At 41.0% G+C, this 19,807-nt stretch overlaps 1 protein-coding gene across 7 annotated transcripts in view; it reads left to right on the top strand.

Moving 5' to 3' along the window:
* The window catches only part of Map3k4 (mitogen-activated protein kinase kinase kinase 4), a 101,367-nt gene extending 81,794 nt beyond the window's left edge, over positions 1-19,573 (top strand). For 3 of the 7 annotated variants that reach the window (XM_078018790.1, XM_078018786.1, XM_078018785.1), the window contains 12 exons: positions 2,425-2,521; positions 3,277-3,426; positions 6,768-6,868; positions 7,535-7,615; positions 9,629-9,820; positions 10,466-10,536; positions 11,694-11,810; positions 12,631-12,790; positions 14,580-14,702; positions 15,267-15,373; positions 17,375-17,554; positions 19,052-19,573. In XM_078018790.1, the coding sequence (XP_077874916.1) occupies positions 2,425-2,521; positions 3,277-3,426; positions 6,768-6,868; positions 7,535-7,615; positions 9,629-9,820; positions 10,466-10,536; positions 11,694-11,810; positions 12,631-12,790; positions 14,580-14,702; positions 15,267-15,373; positions 17,375-17,554; positions 19,052-19,072 (1,400 nt within the window). In that variant the 3' untranslated portion in view covers positions 19,073-19,573. Of the gene's footprint in view, positions 1-2,424; positions 2,522-3,276; positions 3,427-6,767; positions 6,869-7,534; positions 7,616-9,628; positions 9,821-10,465; positions 10,537-11,693; positions 11,811-11,902; positions 12,791-14,579; positions 14,703-15,266; positions 15,374-17,374; positions 17,555-19,051 lie in introns of those variants that run through there. The other 4 variants (XM_078018789.1, XM_078018787.1, XM_078018792.1 and 1 more) reach the window with 3 other exon arrangements.
* The last annotated feature ends 234 nt before the right edge of the window (positions 19,574-19,807 follow it).

Raw genomic sequence — 19,807 nt, 5'->3', positions numbered from 1 at the left:
GAATCCATATTCAGTAATTCAGTATACATATCTTCTTTAAAATATTTTATTGCGTAAGCAGTATTTTCTTTGTAAAGCAATTATAATAGAAAAAATATGTAGAAAAATGGAGAGGACATACATTAAGGAAAATTTTTGATGTAGGAAAAATTATAAAAGACAAGAAAAATACTTACATTGCCATAATGCAGAGGTGATCATCAGTAGTATTTGAGTCCATGATCTTTGAATATGCCTGTCACTTCAAACCGTTGGTGGGACAGTTAATAGTGCCTGCTGTAGGCTCAAGTTGTCCTTTGTCCCCTCAGCCACTATGGGATTGTAAAACTGATCTCAGAGTCAGATTGCCTGACAGCAAGTGACCTGGGCCTCATTTAACATCTTTGAGTCTCCCCTTGTAATGTGTAAAATGGGCTGCTAACAAGGAGTAAATAAGGTAATAATATTTTGTAAACACTCTAGTGTCCCTTACACAGTGAGAGTTGTCTTTTGGTTTTGTGTTCTTCTCTGACAAGGAAAATTAATGAAACTGAGCGCACATCAGCTGTCATGTTGCTGCTGCTGCTTGCTTTCTTCCTCTTGTGCTGTAAGCTGCAGCTGATGACAGTAGCCTCATGTGCAGCCTTCTACGTTTTCTCTTTATTCATGCACCTGCACAGACACATTCCACCCTACATTTCTCTGCTCACATAATCATACAAGCATCTATAGGGTTGTTTTCCTGCATTTATTGTATAAAAATGTGTTCATCTTGGATATTAATCTCTCCTTTTTTGCATCTGACAATGTAGAAATAATTCCATGTCAACAGGTTCAGATCTAATTCATCTTCTTCTGGCCACACTGCAGACATCGTGGTTGTACTAAATTCTTTTACTACTCTATGGGCTTGTCTTTATTTTGGCCATGAAAACATCTCTATGATAAATGTTGACCTCTAGTGAAATTTGAACGTCTACTTTATATTTATTGGCCATTTGGGTTTTCTTCCCAATGAAATGTCAGTTTCACAACATTAAATAAATAAATAAACATGCTTACACTCTGAAAATAAATGTTTTGTTTCATGTATGAAGAATATTAAACGTGTGTGTGCATGCCTGCTCTTTTTTAAAAAAAAATGTCTATACCTTCATGGGAAAATGTTGTAGTGGTTCTTGATTAAGTACTTCCCAGTCTTTGCTGAATTAATGACATCATCCTTATCAAATTGTTTCTTTTTTCCTTTTTTAAAAAAATATTTGTTCTTAAGTTTTAGGTGGACACGATATCTTTATTTTATATTTATGTGGTGCTAAGGATCAAACACAGTGCCTTGTGCATGCTAGGCGAGCCTCCACCACTGCACAACCCAGCCCCGTTCTTTTTGTCCTTTTCACCTTTGTTACTTATTTGAGTTTCTTTTACTCGATATTGGAATAATTGAGATACAGAACCAAACTCAGATTTCCTGGCTTTCTGCTAATAGTTGCTTGGTTTTTGTTCTGCAATTTTTACAAGGGAATTTTAGATCTCTCTGAGTTTGCTACCACTTCTCCTGTGTAATGTTATTAAAAGGAAGGAAACAAAACCATGAAGGAAGAAAGAGGATTCCCATTTCAGTTGAAATTATCAGTGTGAAGAGAAAATATGACATAGAAAAACAAAAACTTGAAGGATGAAATCAGATAGTTAAAAGTACAGGGCTGGGGATGTGCTCAGTGGTAGAGCGTTTGCCGAGCATGCACAAGGCCCTGAGTTCAGTCTCCAGCAGGGGTGAAGCAGGGTGAGTAGAACTGAGAGGAAAGCATGAGGATGGACAGATTATAACACACGTCCATTCCTGTTTATATATAGTTGTTGGGAAAATGGAATGCTCAGCATTTTTATAATCACTAGATAAAATCTCTAAAGTTTTCTTTTTAAATTTTATCTGTATTTAACTTTTACTATAATATTTAAAAGAAAAAGAGAACATACTCTGGAAAAAAGAACAGTTAAATTATACTCCATCTACTTGGTTTGTCTTAAAGGAATCAAATAAAACTTCATGTACTCAAGAATGTGACAGTGACTCCCCCAGCGTAGGGCCTGTTGAAATATTTGCATGACCAGATCTTTTTAAGTGTAGATAGCATAGAGAATTACTTCATATTAGAGAAGTGCCACATTTTCATCTGCCTCTAAAGTGAGTGTAATCATTTGTTTGTTCAGTATACATCTTTAAAAAATTGGTTTTGGTGAAAAAAATTTGTGTGTTTAATATAGCTTTTTTAACTTTTAAAAATGATATAATATTTGTAATTAAGTTTTTACTCTTGAATGGTTTTACTTTGGTCACTGACAAGATTAAGAGACATTCCCTCTACATGTAATAATTGCCTGGTGTGTCAGTTTTCTATTGACCACTAAACAAATCGCATCTGTTGCCATTTCTATTGGCAGCTATTCATCGGAACAGCCCCCGTCCTGTGAAGGTACCTCGATGCCATAGTGACCCTCCTAACCCACATCTAATTATCCCAACGCCAGAGGGATTCAGGTATTTGGTGTTCCTCCAATCATTTCCTTTGTGGCTTCTTCTCTGGTGTGCATGGCGATGCTCTGGAAACAACTGTTTGCTTGCCCTGAGAGCTAAATGTTTTTCTGTCTTCTCCATATGCTCTTAAAAGCTCTTATTTGTGTTATCTTGAAGTCATACCACAGAGCCTTAGTTGCAAACAAGAAAGACATGCAAATTTAAAACAGGCCTGTACTTTAAAGATAACTGAATTTCTCGGCTTCTTTATAACCTCAAGCTACTAAGTGTATTCTGGCCTTGGAATAATTCTTTCTTTTTCTGTCTTTGAAAAATTACCTTAGGTAAACAAATTTAAGTTTGCGTAGCATAGTAAACATTTAGAAAACAGTACTGAACATCTCTGTAAAAGTGGAGAAAGCTGGAATGACCTTTCCAGTCTTGGCTAGCACTGAAGTGAGTTCAGGAGCAAGTATATTCACAGGGATGTCCTTGAATGTGGTGGCATTTCTGCGTCTTGAGGTAGTGAGCATCCTGTCTCCCCTGTGTGGTCACTTTCATAAGTTAATTTCATTTGACAGGATTTGCTAAGTAAGGACCACATTATTTTTTAAAAAACCTTTGAAATTAGTCTTTTTTTCCCATACATGAATCTCAAACAGCATTTTGTATTTTTAAATATTTTTCACTTCTCCTCATGTTTTATTTTTAATTGAAAGCCATTTGCAAGTCCATCCGCTTTCTCACCTGTGTTCCTGAAGCTTTTCTTCTCGTCTTAGCGCTCGGAGCGTGACTTCGGATGGGCGGAGCCATGGCAGCCCAGGTGCTGCTCCTGTTGCTGCCACTGCCACCACTACCACCGGCCGCCTGGCTCCCTGTGGTAGCGACTCTGTGCCACTCAAACCCATCAGCAGTGCCCCTGATACCAGGTAGTCTCATTCCATCAGCGCATGTGTCCTTGCCATCCCTCATGTGTCCTTCTACAGGGACCTTAGCTTTAGGATACCTCATGGGAACCACGGGCTTCTTTCCTCTAGTACTTGAGTGGTGCTCAGGGTCTTTTGTGGTTGTCACAGTCCCAGACTCTGGCACCAGCCAGCCAGGTGGACCATGTGCCTGATGCTGATGTTTCTTTGGATTCGGTATTAGCCAAAATGACCATAGAGGATCAGAGGGAAGAATCTGGGCACAGTAGAAGGGGACATGACACTGCCTTTTCCTGGTAGTCACAGCGTAGTACAGAGATGGCATCCTGTCAATGGCATTAGGCAATGAATTTTTTAAGAAGTATCAATTTCTGACCTAATTTCCTAATTTAAAATAATTGTTGATTAGAAATAGTTATACAAAAGTGGGAAACTGAGTTGATGGTGTTTGGAGAATAGATGATTATTAGAGAGAGCATTCAGATGTGGCAAGCTTCAGAAAAATTTAAGTCTCTTGTATTAGTCTTCTGTATAAGGAGGGACTCCCCAGTCTCTTCCATTCTAGCTATTTCCAGGCAGAGGAGTTTATCAAGTTCTTGTGATTTATTTAATGAAGGACTCTGGGTCTCTGAATTCCTCTGCTATACTTGGGTAGAAAGACAGGATGCTGTCGATATCCCGTCTTCTGGTAAGGAAGGTGACGTACAAAACTATTTGGGTTGAGGGTGAGTTGACCAAGAGATGAAATGTAGTGGAACTCTACAGTCTTCAGCTCTTAGGGGAAAAAGATTCACATCATAGTTGGCAGATAGATAACTTATGACTTTAGGATTTAAAGCCTTTAAAAATGAAAAGTTTTTGAATTTTAACAAGTTTAAAATTTCTACAAATGTTTCCAGTCTTCTCATTAAATAATTAATGCTCCTAATTTTAGTAATAAATGTAACCTAAAAACCTAAATAACCTAAAAATATAAGTGTTTTACAGCTTAAGCAGTAAACTAAGAAATTAACAATTAACATTGAACCAGATTCTCATTTATCCTCGTTTTGTTTTGAGCACTTTATGGTGCACACATGCTTCCATATCCCATGGTGGCTGCTGAGACTTGTTGTCTTTACAAATGCAGTGCAGAGTCAAGGCAGGTGAATCTGCACCAGACAGTGGCTGGGAATGTTGAGCAGACTGGTGCTGGCTCCCACACTCACTGCGTCCTCCTTCACAGGAGGCCTCTCCAGAACTGGAAAGAGAAAAGAATATTTCACTTTTTAAAAGTCAGTCTCAAAGTCTCCACAGAACTGAGGCTTAAGGCATTTATTTATATTTTACTATAGGAGTTAAATACGTGCAATTGGCCTTTCTGTGCATTCTAGTCTTGATGGTTTGCATAAGCAGGTTTTTTTTTGGCATGTCACAAATAATATTTCATAAGTGTTTGTGTTCAGTTTTTATATACTTGGACAATTCTTAACATCCAAGAATTTTAATAGCATCATAATATGTTATCTTGAAATTCATTGTTTTTACAAATAAGCAAAGTTTGCTTTAGGATAGTATGTATGAGGGTAGTTAAAAGAGCAAAACCACGCAAAGATGTGAGGCGTGGTCAGGAGACTCCCACTGCTCACTTTCACGGGGAGCCTTGGTGATCCTAGTGGTCCTGGGAGGTAGACCACAGAGCTGCTGTGGATTGGCTCACTGCTTCGGAGGCTCTCCGGCCATAGGTGAGAGCCCAAGGCACAGCATGCCCCGAGTTTGTGAAGAGTGCCACGGGGAGGCAGTGACACTGATGACTTCAGCTCTCAGCCCACAGTAGGTAGCCTTTGCCTGTCTTAGAGAATCAGTAACCCAAATTGAATTTCACCTGACTTTGCAGTGTTTTAGGGCATTTTTCATTGATTTTGCCCTAACAAATACCTATTCTGGGCTTCACTCCTCATCATTGTGCATAAAAAATGTTTTCGCTGTGGTGGATTTGCTGGAGCAGCTCCTGCTGATTCCCAGGAGCTGATTGTTAATTGTCTAGAGTTTTATAATGGTTATAACTCTGTGGAAATTGATAAATTCCACGGCCTACCTCCTACCCTCTCAGGTCCCACCCCACAGGTAGTTGTTAAACATTCCCAGATACACCACTAGGGAAAGTGTGTGTCCTTGCTTTTCACCTTTGCAAAATTCTCTGAAGGACTTGGGACCGACTTATTTTGCCTGTAGGAATCAGGAAGGTAAAGGCGTTGGGTGACTCCTCCATGGTCTCAGACTGTGGCACTGCTGATAAGTGGATGTCTTCCTTCACTTCAGCACCCGTGGTTTTGAACTGCATGGCAGAGAAATTGTCACCCTCTTTCTTTTTTAACAAATACTATACTAGGTTTGAAGATTTAAGGAAACATAAAAATGTATATATTTCATAATTTTCCCAATAGTCTGTGCTGTCAACTACTTAGTGTTTAATGAAAAGAGCATAAATGCTACCATACTTCATTATATCATTCACTTAAAAATACACACCCAGTAACCTTTTTAATCAACTAATGCCATATTTATTTTTGATTCTTTAATTTTTGTATTGCAGTTTTAACACTTCCTTTATAATTAATCCTGGTTTTTACTCCTTATGGGTTCATTCTGGTTGCTGAATATTACTCTGGTTACTTTGTTCTGGAAAAGCAACTAATTAACTTTGTTCTATTTAATATATTAAGCTTCCTGCTCTTGTACTTTTGCTTTGCTAATACTGCTTGAGAAGAAAGCATTAGGTATTCCCTTCCATTTTCTTACCATTTAGAGGTTTGGAATCTTTTGAACTATGTAATAATTTTAGTACATTAAGTATGGTTGAGTAAATAAATATAATTTAATGGAAACCTTGAACATTAGCTATATTAGCCATATTTTTACCTTACCTGGGCTTAAACTAGGGAGCTTCTCATGCCTGTCAGTCATACTTAAGTTAACCCATCTTATGTCCTGTGTTAATGTAAAACAGGACATTCTGCAGGCAGGAACTGTGGGTCTGGCCTGCTGTTTGTGGAGGGATAATAGTGGAGCTCTCTTTGGCTCCAGAATTTTCCTCACAGCCTGTAAGGGGACCTTTTCTCAGTGACAGCTCTGTTCTTTTGGGTGGCAGTTCTTGTGGGACTGTCCTGTGCATTGTCCTTTGCCCACTAGATGCCAACTGTACTCTCCCATGACAGTCCAGCGTGTCTCCAGACACTGCATTGTCCTTTGGGGGGCAACATTTTCCCCATTTGAGAATCAAGGCTCCAGGAGAATCTCACAGATCTTTCATTTTAAGTTCCATTGAATTGATAGTTCAATTGTTTAAAAAAATATTAAAACAGGGGTTCCAGCGTCCCTGAAAATGATCGACTGGCTTCCATAGCTGCTGAATTACAGTTTAGGTCTCTGAGTCGTCACTCAAGCCCCACAGAGGAGCGAGACGGTAAGTGTTTAAAGGTGTCAACCACATTCTCTACCTGCCTAGTGATTTGTCTCAGTCAGTACCTATTGTTAACACCTGTAAAGAGGAAGAAAGGGTCAGGAGCATTAGGCTCTATGAGAAGATTGGTGCTCAACACCCTGACTTTTCATATAGATGCCTCTATTTAGCTGGCTTTGCATATTCTGAGACTACTTTTTGCTTTTTTTTTTTTAATCAGTATTGCTGATATTTTAATTGTTGGGTACTCCTATTCACTTTAAAAAATATCAAAGTGATACTGCACTTGTTGATGATATGCTGAAATTTTATTCCAGTGCAGCCCTCAGTGTCTCTGCCCAGCAACATGTTGCTATTCCTGTTGCATCAGGACAGAGTTTCCAAAACCAGCCTCTTGAATGGGGTCCCCAGGAATGCAGGACCCATATAGTGTTCTTTTCTGTTATTTATAGGAAGTAGTAAAAAAACCTGATAGCAACTTATGAGTTTGGTACAATTTTCTAGAATTGATTATAGAAATAGTTTCTGGCACCCACATCAAGCACATTAGGAATTGATCACCAGAAAGGATGGCCAGAGAGTAACCATGGCCACTCACTGTTTCAGTCTTCCCTCAAGTATATTTATTTTATAAATCTTTAAATTGCGTTAAAAAAATACTTTTTGCAGAACCAGCATATCCAAGAGGTGATTCAAGTGGGTCAACAAGAAGAAGTTGGGAACTTCGGACACTTATTAGCCAGACCAAAGGTAAAAGAAGGACATTGAACTTAAAAATGTTTTCTAAGAGTGAGTTGATTAGCTCCAATTTAAAATTGTCTTAGCTTGCTGTGGGCACCAAGGCACATGTCTATAATCCCAGTGACTTGGAAGGCTGACCAAGAGGATCACCAAGAGGCTAACCAAGAGGATCAAGGCCAGCCTGGACAACTTAGTGAGATCCTGTTTCAAAATTTTTTTTTAAAGGTGGGATTGGGGGAAGGAGATGTGGCTCAGTGGTACACTGTGGTTCAATCCCCAGTACGAAAAAAAAATTTTTTTGTTTTAACTTCTGAATTATTGGACCTTTTACATTAATATTTTGTGATCTCATACTTCTGACATCAGTTCCCATTGTTAATTGTTTGTGGATGTTTCCTATTTAGCAAATTACAAGCTTTTTATATTCTTAAGCAGCTTAGTATAATTAGCTGTTTATATTGAAAAGTTGAGGGGAAAAACTGAAATGAAGTAGGTGATCAGTCAGTATTAATCAGAAATGTGAATAGCAGAAAATTCACTGTCAAGCATTTTATGATCAACAGAATGCTTTTATGTATTTTTTGTCACAGTTGTCTTGAGCATTATACAGAATAGATGTTTCTCCCATTTCATAAATGATAATAGATTCTGAAAGACCTCATAATTTGGCCAAGGTAGTAAATGATACAGCTGGGATTAGAATACACTTCTGTCTTTAAGGCCGGAGCTCTCCCCAGCACAGCACCTCTTTGAACTATGTATGACCAATCAGAAGAGTATTTGTCCCCAGGACCTATAGAGGTTAGGAAGGAGGAGACTGACCTGACCCTTTTTTTTTTTTCGTTTTTTTTTTTTTTTTGTGGTGCTGAGGATTGAACCAAGGTCCTTAGAATTCGAGGCAAGCACTCTACCAACTGAGCTATATCCCCAGCCCTGATCTGACTCTTGAGGGAAGACAAGTCTATAACAAAGCAAGAGGCAAAATACAGAGAAAAACATACCTTGAGGCTTGAGAGCTGCAGAATGGTCCAGTGGGACCAGACTGACAGGTTTGGATGTAAATGCAGGTGAAATTGGAGGGGTGAGGTCTTTAGTGATCTAAGAGGTGGTGGGCAGCTCTCAAAGACTCTTGAGCAGCTGGTATATTTGGTTAAAGGGGGGACGGGATTAGAAAACACTATGCAATAGATTACCTGCTAGCTTGAATTGGGGAGATCAGTTAGAATGCCCATTCAAGTGATTCAGTATTAATAATATTTATTGGACTAAGGTGGGCTTCAAAAAGGGAATGGCAGTAGGAAAAAGCTTGGGTGCCATATTTGACAGCCCTGGTGACAGATTACGTGTATGTCTAGGATTTAGGTAGGGGAGACATCCTAGGCTTGATCCTGATGCAGGGTCTGTTCATGTCTCCCCCAGAGTCCAGATCTTTGCTGTGCTTTTCAAAACAATTTATGGTAAAGTAAACTTGGGAATCACTGGGACTGTTCCCCTTGGGAGAGCTACTATAATTCATATTTACATATTCAAGACTAAGAAATCTTGAAAGGGGAAAGTAAACAGCAATTTGGTGTGTTCCATAAATCTTTCAGTCTCTCACAGATCTGGAGCCTGTGGTAGGAGAAGAAAAGAGGAAGGGCTAAAACAAAAAGACCTAGAAAAGTGAAACTGGGTCTCAATTCTGCAGGACCTTGAATCCTGTTTGAAGGAACTTAGATTTTTGGTTAGCAGATAATGGGGAACTGAAATATAAAATGATGTAGGAAAGTAACTCGGTAAGTTTTCCTGTTTGCTAAGGTGCTGGCCAGCAGGAGGGTGGGCTGGAGATGAACTTCTAACAAGCATGGGGTTTATTTAGTGTGTCTTGTCATGGAGAGACACTCTCTGCAGGCCTTCCATTCACCTGCTATTATCTGAGTGTGACGACATGCTGATGTCTGTTGCTCCATTGTCATTGGTATTTACTGGAAATTGACTTGGTTGTAGTGACTAGGACCGATGAGTTTGTGGGTCTCTCTGCAGATTCTGCTTCTAAACAAGGACCCATAGAAGCTATCCAGAAATCAGTCCGATTGTTTGAAGAAAAGCGGTATCGAGAAATGAGGAGAAAAAATATCATTGGTCAAGTTTGTGATACCCCTAAATCCTATGATAATGTCATGCATGTTGGCTTGAGGAAGGTGACCTTCAAATGGCAAAGAGGAAACAAAATTGGTAAGGAAAATAAGGAAGGTGGAGTGAAAATAGTCTCTGTTCAATGTGTCCATCTGTCAGGTAATTAACTCTGAGGGGCAGACACAGTTGTGAAAGAGGACTCCAGGCCTCGGGGAACTGGAGGGCCTTGGTGATATCAAGTAGGGTAGTACCTGGCACAGTCAAGTGCTTTACAGAGTTTGTCATTCTCCATCTAATTCAGCTGTAAATCCCTGTGGTTTGACATCCCAGAGGGGACACAAGAAAATACCTGCCCCCATGCTCCTGGCCCTTGTAGCAGTCAGGTTAAACGGGGCCTGTGTGCTCCTGACCACTAGCTTCCACCCCAACACAGATCTCCTTGTGAGGCAGGAGAGCTCAGAAGTGTGAGCCACTCATCACTTGTCTGATGTCTCTTTGGAAGTTTTCTGAAGCCAGTTTTTCTCTATTTAAAAATATTTACAGAGAAGACACATCGATGTCTGAGACTTCACTTATTAGGGGACATTCAAAACTATTTTGAGTTTTGCAGTAAGCAAACTCTAGAGAACATAATTGTAGATATATAAACATACATCCAGAAGTAATGGACAACATGATTGTAAGCTTCAGAGACTAAACCTGTCTGTGTTAACTAGACGAGCAGCCTGTTTGTGTTGTTCGCAGGAGAAGGACAGTATGGGAAGGTTTACACCTGCATCAGTGTGGACACGGGGGAGCTGATGGCCATGAAGGAGGTGAGTCAGTTGGCTCAGGGGGGCCCTTGAGTTGGATTGCTCAGCATGAGAGTAAAGACAAGCTTCTCCTGCTCACAGCTGACAAGTGCTATCCATGGCAAGGTGTGTCGGCCTGAGGCCCATGTCTTAGCATTGAGACAGTCAGGACCAACGCGACAGCTGAGCTAACATAATGACGTGGGGTATAAAGGTGCTGAAGATTCCAGTGAAGATGGAGAGAGAGTATGTCAAGACCACGCAGATATGAGAAGTGCCGCAGGAGGGAGCAGGGAGCTGGGGAGAAGGTGACATTTGGGAGGAGCGTCACACATGGGTAGTGTTTTGACAGCTGGAGGTGGATTGACAAGAGTAGGGGAAGCCCAGAGAACAGCCTGAGGGAGGGAGGGAAAGGGCTTGTTCCCGACGGAGAGGCCCTGTCATGGCTGGGAAGGTGGATGGGCTGAGGGTGAGATGGGGGGTTTGACCCGCAGGGTCCCAGCCACTTTGCCGTGCTGGCCAGTGGCTCTCCTCTTTCGAACTTGGTTGTAAACTTTTTTTCCTTTTGTGTTAAATTTTTAATTGACAAATTATAACTGTGCATATTAATGGGATAGGGTGATGTTTTGATACATGTGGGTAATGGGGAATGAGTAAATGAAACTAATTAACCTTCCTCATCGCTTTTTTTGTAATTTGAAACTTGCTGTCCTGGCAGTTTTATTAATTGTACTCACCTTTTCAACCATATGGAAGACATTGCACCAAGTGGAATAATACACGAGGCACAGAAACACAGTACTGCACGGTCTACCTGTGAAATCTAGAGCCGTAAACTTCATACAGGCAGAATCAGATTTGATTTTTCTGTATTGCCCCAAAACAAAACACCAGTGACAGCTTGCTTATGGATATTTAATGTTTTGGGTGGTTATGTTCATAGTTGTAACAGTAATTCTAGCTGCTATATCCTCACTTATTCAAACACAAGTATTCTTAATTTTCTTGAACAACAAAGGAAAGAAAATCTGTAAGTTGAGTCATATACAAAAGGACCATATGCCAGTGGGCCTGGACAATGAAAGTGTCAAAGAGACCCCTTTACAGACCTCGTTGCTTAGGACATTCCTGTTTCTTGTTTGTGATGGTGTTGATAGTTATCAGCAATTTTCCTTTCACAGATTCGATTTCAACCAAATGACCATAAAACCATCAAGGAGACTGCAGACGAATTGAAGATATTTGAGGGCATCAAGCACCCCAATCTGGTTCGGTACTTTGGTGTGGAGCTGCACAGAGTAAGCCACCTTGAGTCACACTGCTTTGTGTGAGGAGTCAGTGAGGGTGCACAATGGAGTCCTGTTCTACATCACAGGTCTTCTCATTTCAGAGCACAGTAACTTTGCCTAATTATCAGGAAATCTCCATGACTTACATCATTTCTGCCTTCTCTCTGAAACTAGAGGAGTTCCTCCTAAAATGTAAGTTGTAGACTGTAGTCATCAACCCAACATTACAAAGCACTGAAACCCGTCCTGCCAGTCAGAAGGTCCTTCTGAAGCACCCCTCCACATGACATGTGCCTGCTTTCCATTCAAAGTACATCTTTTAAGTGATACTGAATACTTGTCTCTGCTGTTCAGGAAACTTTGTAAAATGACAGAAAATTAAAACCTTTACATTCATTTCCCTGGGTTTAGAGATGCACGTGTCAGGGAAGAGAGGATAACTTGGAGTGTCTTGGCAGCCAAAGCTGCCAGGGAGAGTTGAGTGTTGATCATTTCTGATGTTTTCACAAGTATGTCTACGTTGGAGAAGGATGTGTTTCAGTACTTTATAGTATCTAGGAAGGCCTTGTAACTCCCTGTCTGAGATTATATGGCAGACTTGATCTTGGAGGATTATAGAAGTGCATCCCCTGTGATTTGGAGGAGGCTTTCTTACCCTGATGAGCTCTGTTAGACACATCTTCTGCACAGCGCACTCAGTGCTTGGGATGGCCAATGTGGCACATCACTAGGAAGAAGAGTGATTCTGGAGCACGGCCTAGGTGGTTTTCCAGACTGTTCACACTGTAAGGAACACCACAGTCAGGGCTTCATCTTATTCCTCCTGTAGGAAGAAATGTACATCTTCATGGAGTACTGTGACGAGGGCACATTAGAAGAGGTGTCAAGACTGGGGCTCCAGGAGCATGTCATCAGGCTGTATTCAAAGCAGATCACCATCGCCATCAACGTCCTCCATGAGCATGGCATAGTTCACCGTGACATTAAAGGTAATCCCCACGTGCACCCGGTGTCCACATAGTAGGTGCTCTGGAGATGCTCACTCCCATCCTCTCCTACACAGTATGTCTATTTCCACATAGATAGATCTTCACTTTAACAAACACCATGTTGAGAAGTGATGTAAAACCACGTCTCCGTCCCTGAGAAGAGTCTGTAGCTTCTTATCTGTTTGTTAGAGAAATCTGCTTCTCCAAAAGGAAGTTTCATGAGCTAATTTGACATAGCCTGTGTGTTTACTACATATTTGTTAACAAAGCAACCTTTCTATTTCTAGTGTATAAAATGATAGTAAATCAGAAATAGCTTTGTAAGTCAATGTACATTTATGTCTTTGGAGGTAAGAACAGGGTTTATTTACACCAACCTCCAAATTAAAGTTCCGTTAAAGGTTAATTCGGTCATGCTGATTGGTTAGAAGTGCATTTCACTCTGGCACAAGGGGAATAGCGATCCTTTCATCTCAGATCTGTTAGTGTGGCCGTTTGTACTTAACCACACTGCCCCTGACTTTTTTTTTTTTTTTAAGTCTAGGAGATAATTAAAGCAGGAGAGTATTTTTTTCTCTAATTGGCACTAAAGAGTTCCATCTGTCATGTAGTCTGAGTTTAACCTAAACACACTTACTTGAGAGTTGGTGTGACTTCTGACCAGAGACCAGATGCAGTCTGTTGGACTACTTCGGATCCCACCAGAATTTGATGCATCTGAGCATAGGAGTTGTTCATGCTCACAGCATGGCTCACCCTAAGTCACCGAGCATTCCCAAGTCTTGCTGGCTGCCTGCCTCTCCACCACATGGCTTTGCTGTGGGGATTATTCTGGGCCTTTGCTTAGTTGGCCCTGTATCAGCCCCTGGCATTACCTATTTTAGTTGTTCAGAAATCTTACCCTTGGTGCACTGTCATGTCTTGGGCGTAAAGAGAATTGCCCAAGTCCTTGAATCAGTTCAGCACACCGGTGTCCTTATCTAATGCCTTATAGTTCAGCATGGCTAACGCTGAGTACATGTGCAGGATTGCAGAATCACCACTCTAGTCCACTGTGGGGACCTGAACCTTGGGAGGACTCGAGTGTTGAGGATGACTGTTAGACTACCTCTCATCACATAACTGCTTACCAGTTTGGGTGTCTTTTTGTTTAGGAGTACCATAGACACATGCTAGAGATGTGTGACTTAGTTGGAGCAATAATATCTCGTAGCCTATAGTAAAAGGCCAAGCCGCATTGAGAGGTGAGCAGTAACCCCAAGTTCCAATTATAAGTTGGTATGAGTTAGGCTTGTATATTGCTTGTAGAAATATTGGAAAATTACAGAACATTGTTTTCAGTCATATTCTAAAACATATCCTGAGGTGGCCTCAGCCACACCTCTGAAGAGCCACAGCTTGTGTGCTGGTCTTTCTACGTGTCTCTTCCTCTTGTGGAGGCTGTTAATTGCATCCAACTCTAATGTTCAGGAGCTGTCACAGACATTTGTGTTTTATAATAATTTCTCAAGTATTCTGTGAGTTTTTAGTGTTAGAATCTATGCATCTTTCATTTCCAAATTTATTGGTCAGAGCTATCTATCCTGATGTTAAATTTTGTTGCTTTGTATTATTAACTTTTGTGAATAAGCACCACATCTTTTTATAATTGCACGTTGTAAGTAAAACTCCATAATCTTTATATTAGTTAGTTTATAAATAGTTTCTTGTAGTTTAGATTACCATGTTAACATGCAGGTGCCAATATTGTGTTTCAGAGGCTGATTAATGACTGCTTATTTCTTGTTAGGTGCCAATATCTTTCTTACCTCATCTGGACTCATCAAATTGGGAGATTTTGGATGCTCAGTAAAGCTTAAAAACAATGCCCAGACCATGCCTGGTGAAGTGAATAGCACACTGGGGACAGCAGGTATGGGCCAGTGGGGCTGGTCTGCACTCATTAAGTGCTGTGGGCATGGCTCCTGGGTTTCCCTTCACCCTTCCTGGTCAGCACAGACCTGCAGGGTGGGAGCAGGTTTCAGGTCATGAGGAGGACCCTCCCCCACATGCTCGGGCTTCTCCTGGAGGGCAGCTGACTGAGTAATGATCTTAACTACCCTCGGAGGATAGCTGCTTTTTCTTCTCAGAAAGACTCTTGTGTTGTTTATAGTGTTACTAAAACTATTTTAGTTGAAACGGTATTTTGATTGTTTAATGTCATAAAATTTTGTATCCTCCTTTGCAAATTCAATTTCCTGTTTTCAATGTGAATACAATTTATTTGAAAATTTGCACATTCAAAAGTTGTCTGTTAAAACAGAATTCTGTCCCTAAAAAGTCTATTCAACAAATGATTCAAAATACCTGTTTTCAGTTTCAGCATTGACATAATTCAGGAAAATAATATAGAAATATTAATTTATTGCTCGGCACTCTTAATACATAGTATTGTGTTTATAATTTATTACAATCACCATATCTGTGACTTTTAAAGCATACATGGCACCTGAAGTCATTACCCGTGCTAAAGGAGAAGGCCACGGACGTGCAGCAGACATCTGGAGTCTGGGCTGCGTTGTCATAGAGATGGTGACAGGCAAGGTAAGCAGAACCTGTACCTGGAGGAGGAGCTTCAGGAGGGCACTGTACAGGGATGGGGCAGTAGTTGTGGTTTATTATTGGTTATAAATTCTATGGACACATTTTCTGCCAGAAAACACAATTAGAGATAAAAATGTGACCTATCAAGAGACAGAATAATGTTGAGGAAAAGGACAAACTAGGAAACAAGTGTTTATAAGATATACGCTATAGAGAACACTTAACAAGTGAATTTAAAGAAAGCATAAAGAAGCAAGCAGTTACAAAAAGAAACATGAAATTGAAATTTAGGTCCATGCGAAACCTGCACATTAGTACTTACAGTAACTTTATTCATAAATGCCAAATATTGGAAGCAACCAAGATGTCCTTCAGTGGATAAATGGGTAAACAGACTGTTACATCCCCACAGTGGGATATTATTCAGAGATCTTTAAAAATGTGCTATGAATCCTTAGAAGATAGAGGAACCTTAGTTACATCTGGCCAAGTGAAGAAAGATGGTAATCTGAAAAGGCTGCTTACTGTATGATTCCATCTGTGTGACTTTCTGCAAGAGGTAGAACTGTAGACATCAAGAACATCAGTGGTTGAAGCACACGGACATGGAGGACAGGTATTTTCAGGGTTGCAAAACCATTGTGTGGGATAGTGGTGATGGATACATGCCATTGTGCATGTGCCCAAACCCACAGACTCCACAGCACAGAGTGTGAATCCTGATGTGAACTATGGACTTTGATGAACAATAATTCGTGGACGTTGGCCTATCAGTTGTGACAAATAGACCACACGAATGCAAGATGTGGATAACAGGAAACTGGAAGGGTGGGGAATTGGGTGAGAACTTCGTATTTTCCGAGGGAGTTTTCTGTAAACTTAAATTACTCTGGAAAACATAAGCCTGTTAATTAAAAGAAAGAAAGAAACATGAAATGTTGAGCTTCATCAGAATTACATATTTAAAAGTGGAATTTTATTTTTTACTTAGCACATGAGTGACATTTTAAAAAATAGAATACTTGCTTTGGGGGTATAAGGAAATTGACATATATTGTGGTCAAAAATGCAGAATACTCTGGGAAACAGTATCTGTCAGAATTAAATTGCATAACCTCAAATCAAGAGATTTTTCCTTCTGAAAATTTAGCTTCTGATGAAGATACTACTGAGGAGTAATTATAAAAATGTATAGTATAGACATGTACACAAGAGTGTCTGGCTGTCCAGCATCACTTACACAGAAGAAACACTAGCAAGCTCTTAAGTGTTCTTAGGAAACTAGTTAAATCATTATCCAGCTATACTTGCAGCTGTGGAAAAAGAACATACCTTGCAAGTGCTCAGCAAATATTTGCTGATGTTAACTCTGATAGCGTTAAGGAAGATAGCCACGGTGTCTGCATTATTTTAGTCAAGCCACACAAGAACATCAAGAGTACATGTTGGAATAACCAATCAATAGCACATAAATTAGAATGGTACAATAATTTGGTTCCTTCCCCTGTGAACCTCATTTTTCTTCTCATCATGGTAAAATAAGCTTTGCCCACACAGAGTTTTCATTATTCAACCAGGGAGCATATTAAATCCCTGTGAGAGAAATGTTGAGTTTTGTATGTTTTAGTGACTTGTATCATTTTACATATTACATCTTTTAGTTATGTGACAGTGGCTTCTAAATTATGCTGGACTAACAGAATATCCCAAATGGCCTGGGCAAATTGTGCTGTCCGTCTGCGTTTAGACGAGGTTCCATTGGACGGTCACACCTGTTCCTGTACGTACTGTCCCCAGCTTCTGTCGTGTTCTAGTGAGAAAGCCGAATGCTTAATGGGGATCAGGTGGCCTCTAGGCCTGAAATATTTTCTGTTTGGTCTTTTGAGTAAAAGTTTGCTAACTTCAAATATAGATACCAATTTTAAGATGCCTAAGATTGAGTATTTGCATTTTATATGGCCATGTAATATTAAAATCAGATGTTTTTCCCCTTCTTTGTAGAGGCCTTGGCATGAATATGAACACAATTTTCAGATTATGTATAAAGTGGGAATGGGACATAAGCCCCCAATTCCTGAAAGATTAAGCCCTGAGGGAAAGGACTTTCTCTCTCACTGCCTGGAAAGTGACCCGAAGATGAGGTGGACGGCCAGCCAGCTCCTCGACCATTCTTTTGTCAAGGTCAGATCACTGATCATTATCTTCATGTTTAAATATTTAAGTTCAGTTTTGCATCTGGCATGTAAGGAAATTTGGAAACTTAAAATTTTAAAATAACTATCTAAAATGGAAAGGAACTAAATGTCTTCTCATGTGAGGGAATTTAATGTTGTTTTTTTTTTTAATTTGAAAAATGTTTATTGAGGTTTTTGATCTATTTTGGTGGCACATATTTAGGTACACCTGGGACAGTTAAATAGGATTTTAAATGGAACTAGCTCCAAGATGGGTTTCCACTGCAGTGAATGGATAGTGTGTGGCGTCAGGGACAGGTTGGTTAGGACAGCCAGATGTGAGACCTGTGGTGGTGGTGTGTGGCCTACTGAGCAGAAGAATTAGAGCAGTGGGGGATTTCAGTTGTTGTTTTCTCTAGAAAGAAAGGCTGATAACCTAGCCTGTTAGAGAGGGTTTTGCCAGGTCAGGAATCGAGGCAGGGTGTGGAGCCTGCATGAAGAGGCATGAAGGCTGAGTCCAGAGGGAGAACCAATAAGGAGCCAGGTGAGGAAAACGGGGTATGGAAAAGGGCAAGAGATGGCCTGGGAAAGGAGCAGAGTGGCTTGAAGGCATGCCAGCTTCATTGTAAATGTAACATGATTAAATAACTTTTTGGAAAGATTACTCTGAAGATAAGAAACTAGTTAGGAATCTGCTGATACAGCTGAAGGATTGAGGATGGGCAATTAGCAGACTATCCACCATGTTTAAGGGTAGCCTGGCCTTGACTAAGGATCTGGTCGGATGTGAAATGTGAAGGGGGAACTTGGGGAGGAGTCTAGGGTGGCCCAGCTTCCTGGCTGTCAGCAGTTCATGGAAACTACCTTCACCACTGTAAAGGGCAACTGGCTAAGGGGCGGGCCAGGGGCAGGATGGTTTCCCCTCCAGTAAGTTAAATTCACAGCACGTTTGGAACATTCACTTGTGGATTTCAGATGAGCATTTGGATGTTAGGGCTGGCACTCCAAAAGAAACTGGGCTGTGATAGAGATTTGGGAGACAGAAGTGTTGCTGGGGTGTGTGTCAGAACAGTGAGAACGAGGAGACTGGAACCCCGGAGAGCAGCACCACAGGGCTCTGTGAGGCACTCCCACTGCCGGAGAGAACCGGGAAGGAGCGGAGCGGGGGTGTGGAACAGGCAGCTGGGCTAGCTGTGGGGCCTTAGGGACTAGTCATCGGGAATAGTTATTTCTTATAGAATATGTAAATAATGGATCAACATTGACCCAAGATTAGACAAGTTTGAAAAAGTAACTTCAGTTCTCAATTCCCAGGCTCTCCCTGAGAGAGGACAGTGCTGAGTGTCCTTTCTTGTGCATTTCCTTTCTTGTGCCTCTCCCCCTGTGTCCAGCAGGGTGCTGGCACCAGGGTGGTGGACTGGCCTTTACTGTCAGTCTTGGCTCAGGCGAGCTTGCTTGTGTGCCTGCACCTGCCTGGGCTCAGCTCTCTCCTGCTTCCTCACAGGTTTGCACAGATGAAGAGTGAAGCTCACCAGCCCGTGGCCTGGTAGTTGTGGACTTGGAGAACCCCTTGGTCACTACTGTATGTAATATTTACATAGACTGCTGAGAAGCAGTGTTCGCCTTTCAACCTTCCAACTGAAGACTGCACAGGTGACAGGCGTCGCTGCTCCCGCTGCTCCTGTTTGTCTGACGTGGCACAGGGCCTCCTGAGTGACAGTGTCCATGAGGTTAAAGAAGCTGCATGTTAAGTGCCATTACTACTGTACACGGACCACCGCCTCTGTCTCCTGTTTCTCCCGTGGTGGAGAACCGTGACATCAGTGTAGTGTTTTCACCCTTCTGGGTTCAAAAGAAGTTGTGGTGTTATCAGGTGTCCCGGACCTTGTTCTGATCTCCTTTTGTTGAGTGCACTGACTGTGAAACCTTTTTGTTGTTGGCAAGCTGCAGGTTTGTTATGCAAAAGGCTGATTAATGAAATTTAAGAAAAAGGTTCTTTTTTCAATAAATGGTTTATTTTAGGAAAGCTAAGTCACACTGTCTTTTAATGGTTCCCAGCTTAAGAGCCAGCAGTCAGGAGAGAGGCCTGGCATTTTCCTCAGCAGAAGAAGCACAGCCAGTGTGTTCAGCTGGACACTGGCTAGGTGTTCCTTAGGGACTGGTGTCTCCTTGCTGACCAGCAGAGGACATAGTGAAGCAACACTGATGATATGAGGTAGCCCTTCTTAATTATATCCTACTAACCAGCAATTACAACTGA

Source organism: Ictidomys tridecemlineatus, chromosome 8, assembly GCF_052094955.1.
Source record: "Ictidomys tridecemlineatus isolate mIctTri1 chromosome 8, mIctTri1.hap1, whole genome shotgun sequence".
NCBI lineage: Eukaryota > Metazoa > Chordata > Mammalia > Rodentia > Sciuridae > Ictidomys > Ictidomys tridecemlineatus.
The sequence above is the reverse complement of the archived record's forward strand: the minus strand, read 5'-3'. Positions and strand labels throughout refer to the sequence as shown.